The 6,751-nt window shown below is 36.1% G+C and overlaps 1 protein-coding gene across 1 annotated transcript; it reads left to right on the top strand.

The window, feature by feature from the left end:
- The first annotated feature begins 2,714 nt into the window (after positions 1–2,714).
- LOC128103025 (olfactory receptor 7G2-like) lies at positions 2,715–3,671 on the top strand. Its single transcript, XM_052727087.1, has one exon. It carries the CDS (start codon positions 2,733–2,735, stop codon positions 3,669–3,671), a length of 939 nt encoding a protein of 312 aa, XP_052583047.1. The 5' UTR covers positions 2,715–2,732.
- Positions 3,672–6,751: the final 3,080 nt, after the last annotated feature.

Genomic DNA, 6,751 nt, shown 5'->3' with positions numbered 1-6,751 from the left:
GGGGATGCCTTCCCACAGGAGTCTTCCTGCTGGCCTGTACCTGGGGCAGCAATGGGTGGGGAAAGGGGTTATGGATAGTGGGTCCTAGAGGTTATGGACTGGGTCCTAGAGACAGGACTCTCTGGCTAGAAGAAGAGACACTCACCTCTTGGTCCAGTCAGAGCTTCTGGATTCTGTCCTGGATATTATATTTCATGCTCATGTTTTCATATTGGCATATAGGTATTGGGATTGGGAAGATTATAGTTCTGGGTACTGATATTTATTTTTGTCTTTGTTAGGTGGATGCTTTCTTACTTGGTTTCTGTTTCCTCTACAGTTCTTAGGAGAGTGTGGAAGCTGTGGGTTGCCTGGTAGGAAAATTTTCTGGGGTCCGGATAAGTGTGGATGTGGGGGATAAAATGTGTTTCTGTGTATTGTGATCTGACACTTAGGAGGGGGGATGGGCTGACACTTATGAATGGTAATGGACCAGGGATATCACAGAGGGTTCACAAGGTGGATGAAAGTAGATTATTCCATAGAACACCATGCTTAGTTATTCCCCTGGAAATATGGACAGAGAGTGAGGATATGCCACAGCAGAAGGTCTGCTATAGAGCAGGGAATAAGGCTGAGGTATTGGACTTGGAAGAACGGAGGGAAATAAGAAGATCTCAGTTTGCCTATTTGCTTCTCTGGTAGGAAGGTAACCACTGAATTGCAAGGCAAAATGGTCCTTCAAGTTCCTGCTTCACAGAAGAAACTGGCAAACATTCTATAGGACACAGAGAAAAGTAACTGACAGACTCTAGGCCTGTAGGCTGAAGAATGGATGCCCCAACATTGCAGAACAGCTTTGGGTAAACAGCTTTGTCCAGGTAGCCAGCTATCTCTTTCATTCTAGATTTTTGGAAGTTGCTTACAATAATATTCCTGTTTACTTAGGTAATATTATATCCTTCTGATATCTTTGATGTAGTTGAAGACTAGATAGTTATAATTTTGCTTAGTTATGATAAAAGATAAATTAGATATGAAACTTTAGACTCACAAATATAGGATAGATAGAATATTTTCTTTAATTTTGCCAAATACAAATAGACTAGATATTTTAACTGTAATTCTTGCTTGATAACTGTTCTATTATATGTTGAAGTTAAAACCTTCATTGTAAATACAAAGAAAAGAGGAAATGATTGGTGATGTCACTCACTCTGTGTGCTGTGAATGTGTTGCTTTGATTGGTTGATAAATAAAATGCTGATTGACCAGTAGCTAGGCAGTAAGTATAGGCAGGACAAGCAGACAAGGAGAATTCTGGGAAGAGGAAGGCTGAGTCAGGAGTTGCCAGCCAGACACAGAGGAAGCAAGATGTGAAGGCAGAACTGAGAAAAGATACCAAGCCACATGATTAAACATAAATAAGAATTATGGGTTAATGTAAATGTAAGAGGTAGTCAATAATAAGTTGAGCTAATGGCCATACAATTTATAAATAATATAAGCCTCTGTGTGTTTACTTGGGTCTGAGTGGCTACAGGACCAGTGGATGAGAGAGATTTGTCCTGACTGCAGGCCAGGTGGGACACAGGAAAACTTCAGCTATACTACATATACTGTTAAACTACTTAATCTTAAAAATAAAGCATTAATACACATAAACATCCACCTATTCACTCTCTTCCTACATTTATCTATCTGGTTATAGAGACAATATATAAATTGATGATATATATTTGCAAAGGTGCTCATTATATGTTTAAGTAATTTAGCTTAGCATTAGAGATATCTGACCAAAAACACACAGAAAGAAACCAGATTTCAGTTTCTAATCATAGTTTCAGAGAGTTCATTCCATGACTGCTTAGTCCCATGTGTTTAGGTTGTATATTCTGATTGCAGGACTATATGGCAGAGGAGAAAATTTTCACATCTGTTTGGACACCATCTCTGTGAAATAACAGTGATGCAATGAGTAGAATGAGATGTCACATATCTGGTCTCCAGAGTCAGAGAACAAGAGGCTTGGAATACTACATGCTTACCACAATAGGCATCTTTGGGATTACAGTAACAGTGAAGTAAATAACTAGAATAATGAGGAGCTTTTCTATTTATCCCCATGAGATATGAGGTTGAGTATGTAACTCAGTGTGAGGTATAAGTTTAAATCATAGTACCTACACACTCAGAGCCAGAAACAGTTGGAATTTTTAATGCATTGTTTCTTGAGGAAAGATATTCAATTTCCAATATTCAGGTGAGCTTCTAAAATTAAGGCAAATAACTTATGAAAATTTCATTCTTAAGTAACATGAGTAAAAAAGTAAATATGAAAGAGTGAAATATGAAAAGTGATACTTTTGATTTGTCTCTTCTCAGTCAAATAATCACACAAACTTAGGGCAATACTAACCAATGTTTTATTTACCAGGTTCTATATTCTGGACAACCATAGGTCTAATTTTTCTCCATTCAGAAATATGTCTTTTCTCAAGAAGTCTTTCTCTTAAAAATATTACACTATTTTCAGAAGTTTTCACACTGTGGAGAGAAATCTTGGGAGTGCTTTAAGCATTAAGACCAACTATTTTATATGAGGTTGGTAAAAAAATAGAATACAGACTTCTATCAGTAGACTATTACTATAGCCAGTACTATTCAAACAGGAATTTAAGTGAATCTGACACAGATGCTCGTGAATTCAATTTTCTTTTTACTTTATCCTTTTCAAAGTTCCCACCAAAAATATGGAACTGAAAAACCAAACAGCACTTTCAGAGTTTCATCTGCTTGGACTGACAGACAATCATAAACTTCTGCCCCTCATCTTCACCATGTTCCTCTCCATGTATCTGATCACAGTTCTTGGAAACCTGCTTATCATCATGGCCATCAGCTCTGGGTCTCAACTGCACACACCCATGTACCTCTTCCTCTCTATTCTGTCCATTAATGACATTTGTTACAGTACAGTCACAATCCCCAAAATGCTGGTCAACATTCAAGCACAGGATGACAGCATAAGTTACAAAGAATGTCTCTCTCAAATTTGCTTTGTTTCAATTTTTGGTGGCATGGAAAATTTTCTCCTGGCAGTGATGGCCTATGACCGCTATGTGGCCATTTGCAAACCCTTGAGGTATACAGTCATCATGAACCCTTTTTCCTGTGTCCTGATGGTTCTATTCTCCCTTTTCTTTAGTATTATGGATGCCCTACTCCATAGTCTGATGGTCCTGAGACTTTCCTTCTGCACAGAAGTAGAAATCCCCCACTTTTTCTGTGAGCTTGCTCAGATTATCAAGCTTGCCTGTTCTGATACATATCTTAATAATTTCTTGATATTTGTTGCAGCTTTTATCTTTGGAGGTGGTCCTGTCACTGGAATTGTTTTTTCATACATTTATATTATATCTTCAGTCTTGAGAATACCATCTTCTGGTGGAAGGCACAGAGCCTTTTCTACTTGTGCATCACATCTGTCTGTTGTTTCCTTATTCTATGGGACAGGTTTTGGTGTGTACATCAGCTCTGCAGTAACAGAATCTCTCCAAAACACAGCAATGGCTTCCATGATGTATAGTGTAGTTCCTCCATTGCTGAATCCCTTTATCTATAGCCTACGAAATAGGGAAATGAAGGAAGCCTTGAGGAAACTTGTTGGTAGATTCATCTACCTTCTGTGATGTATCCTATGCTATCCATATGGCATTTTAAAGAAATTCAAATTAAGTAGAAATCTAGTGAGTGAAAATTCTCCACTTTCCTATAGTCACTAAAATGACTTCAGTGTGTGATAACTTGGTGTACTTCAAATCATGTTGAGGTTTTTCTATGTTATATTGTCTGAATTAAGTTCCATCTGTTTATTACTTTAGTTCTTAGAGCAATTGCTTTATCCACAATATATAGAAAGGCAACCTAAAATTACAGATGTCATTGTTTTATATTTTTTCTGTTGAGCTTTCAAAAGTAGTTACAGTTGGTAAACCGTACCGTTATGAACACAACTGAAACAACATGCATCTATTTGATAGTATTATTGGTGACCAGAGAATTGCAATTTATTTCTTAGATTTTGAGCAACTTGATAAATGTGTACTGAGAATCTACCTGTCATAGTAAGAATATCTACTATAATGTGTCATCATCAATAAAATTTAATACATTAAGAATTCAATTAGTTTAGATAAATAAGATTTTAAAATGAACATGAAATGGGTTTCAGTCCAAAGTTATCAATTGTTCCATTCATGAATTAAAATAGGACATCAGTTTTTTCATATATAGCAAATTTTAAGTAATTGTCACTTGATTCTACAATAAATCTCTCCTCTCAAGAACTTTTTCTACATAACTGCCATGAGTTCAGGGAAAATGCAGATGTCAAATTATATATGATGCCAAAGACATACCATTTCTGCCCTTTCCTCTGCTACATGAATGGTTAACTGTTGAATAATTGCCATACTATGTCTCTGTACTGGAATGAGTGGTGGTCTTATGTGCATGTCCAGTTTTTTGTTGTTCAGATGTGATTGCAGAGGGTACCAGTGCTCCAGTATGTGACACTACATTCATCCACATAAAAGGGAACACTAAATAGACAAAAGCCTTTTAAGAAACAAAGAAAATATGCCCTAGGGATGGGAAAGTTGTGGAGTGATATGGAGGATATTGGAAGGGAAGTAATTAGTGTGGATTTGATCATAGCATATTATAAGAGTTTATAAAATCCTCAATTAAAAATGAAATAATTCATTATAATCTGATCATAGAAAATATATTAGAAACAGTTTTTATAATATGCAATGTACAAATAAATTTCACTAAGCTTCTAGAAGTAGCTTTTTAAATGATTATTTATTTATAATTTCTTATTATATTTTTACTGAATATATATATATATATTATATCTTGATACTAATTGTGTCTTTCATTCCTGATTAAATTGTATTTTATTGGTTATTTGTGAATTTCATAAAGTACATCCCAATCATCCTTACTTCTCATTCCATACTGCTGGAAGTTTTTGTGTATGCTGCTGGCCAGTGGAATACATTAATGGTCTTATCCAGAGCAACATCTTATATGAGCAATACCAACATCCTAGGTAAGATATACATACTGACACAGTAATAGCAAGAGATCTAAATAATAATGCTACTTCTCAGATGAATTTGAGGCTTTTCTACATAAGGAAAATTCATGTTTGAAACTGTAATCCTGGTCCAAATCTCATGGATGGGTATTTAGACTCTAGTCTAAAGCCTGGTGTTGTTATTTTTGTTTGTTTGTTTGGTTGATTGGTTGGTTGGTTGGTTGATTGGTTGGTTGGTTATTTGGTTGGCTTTTTGAGACAGGGTTTCTCTGTGTAGTTTTAGCACCTATCCTGGATCTTGCTCTGTAGATCAAGCTGGCCTCAAACTCACAGAGATCTGCCTGGATCTGCCTCCTGAGTGCTGGGATTAAAGGCATGGACCACTGCCATCCAGCTGGTGTTGTTTTTTTAAATGTCTATGCAATCGCCTTATACATATTTGTGCTTCTGTCTTTAGACCTGGGGTGCTCTCACCCATGGTCAGAGAAGTTTCTTTTTGATGCAGGCAGTATTCAATGGAGAAATTCATAACTGGCCAAAGTGCTGAGAATAAGAAATTGAGTTCTCATTCCTAAAAGAGACATCTATGTTAACCACACCAAAATCGAGGTTCAGTGAACATGGCAGACGATAAAGAAGAAAGGACACCTTAGAGCTAAATGGTTATGAGGAGTGCTGTGAAATGTTGTCTTCTGTAAATGACATGGCTATTGAACTCATGAACTCCCAATGACTATGGCTACCCGCACAAGAACTGTACAAGATCAAGGCAGGCAAAACTCTTGCATAGATCAAATTCACAATCTCAAGGTCCAACTCCTTACTTACGAACTGTTGGCAGAGAGTAGTTGTTGGAAGAAGAATATTCATTTATTTGGGAGAGTGTGGCAAGTGGTCAGTGTCCCATGCTCCCATAGATTTCCCTACATCCATTCATGTAAGGGTGGCACTAACTAGATTCAGTATATTATCCAAAAAATGTACATTAAATTTGAAAGGATTTTGTCAGGGTAGATGCAAAGAGAGTTGAAGGGAGAAATAGAGACAGATATGATTGTACTTCATAGTAATCATTTATAAAAGTTCTGAAAATAAAATTTAAACATTTAAAGATAAATAAAGTGACTTCTCAAATACATTAATAATTTATCTAGTTAACAATCACATCATAACTATCTTTTGTCAGGATCCTGATAAACTATGTGTAGAGATTCACTCTTTAATATTCTTCCACTATATCAGCTCTTGGTAATTTACATGTGTATTTTTCTAAATATCATTTAGAGATAGCTAAATATCACTTTTAGATGAATTATATCACTTTTAGATATTATTTACATATCTCTAAATGATATTTCCCCATATTGTTCCAGTCTTCATGTTTATACTCTTCCTACCTTTTTGCAGGATATTACTATTGGGAGATTACTACAAATGTTTCTATGAATGAACAAAAGGTCTAAATAGTAGCTTTGCTTTGTGTGTGTGTGTGTGTGTGTGTGTGTGTGTGTGTGTGTCTGTGTGTGTGGTTTGTATTTGTTTTTTTGCTTGTTTGTTTTGTAATAGTATTTTTATTTTATAATTAACTTAATTTCACATATCAGCCACTGGTTCCCCCATCCTCTCTCCTTCCACCCCCTAGCCCTCCCCCCAATCCACCCCCAC

This window comes from Peromyscus californicus, unplaced genomic scaffold (assembly GCF_007827085.1).
Source record: "Peromyscus californicus insignis strain IS unplaced genomic scaffold, ASM782708v3 Scaffold_11__1_contigs__length_118956290, whole genome shotgun sequence".
In the NCBI taxonomy this organism is placed as follows: Eukaryota; Metazoa; Chordata; class Mammalia; order Rodentia; family Cricetidae; genus Peromyscus; species Peromyscus californicus.
The sequence above is the reverse complement of the archived record's forward strand: the minus strand, read 5'-3'. Positions and strand labels throughout refer to the sequence as shown.

What these genes read in the sequence shown, in the direction of transcription:
- LOC128103025 (XM_052727087.1), top strand. Translation starts at nt 2,733, where the DNA reads ATGGAACTGAAAAACCAAACAGCACTTTCAGAGTTTCATCTGCTTGGA.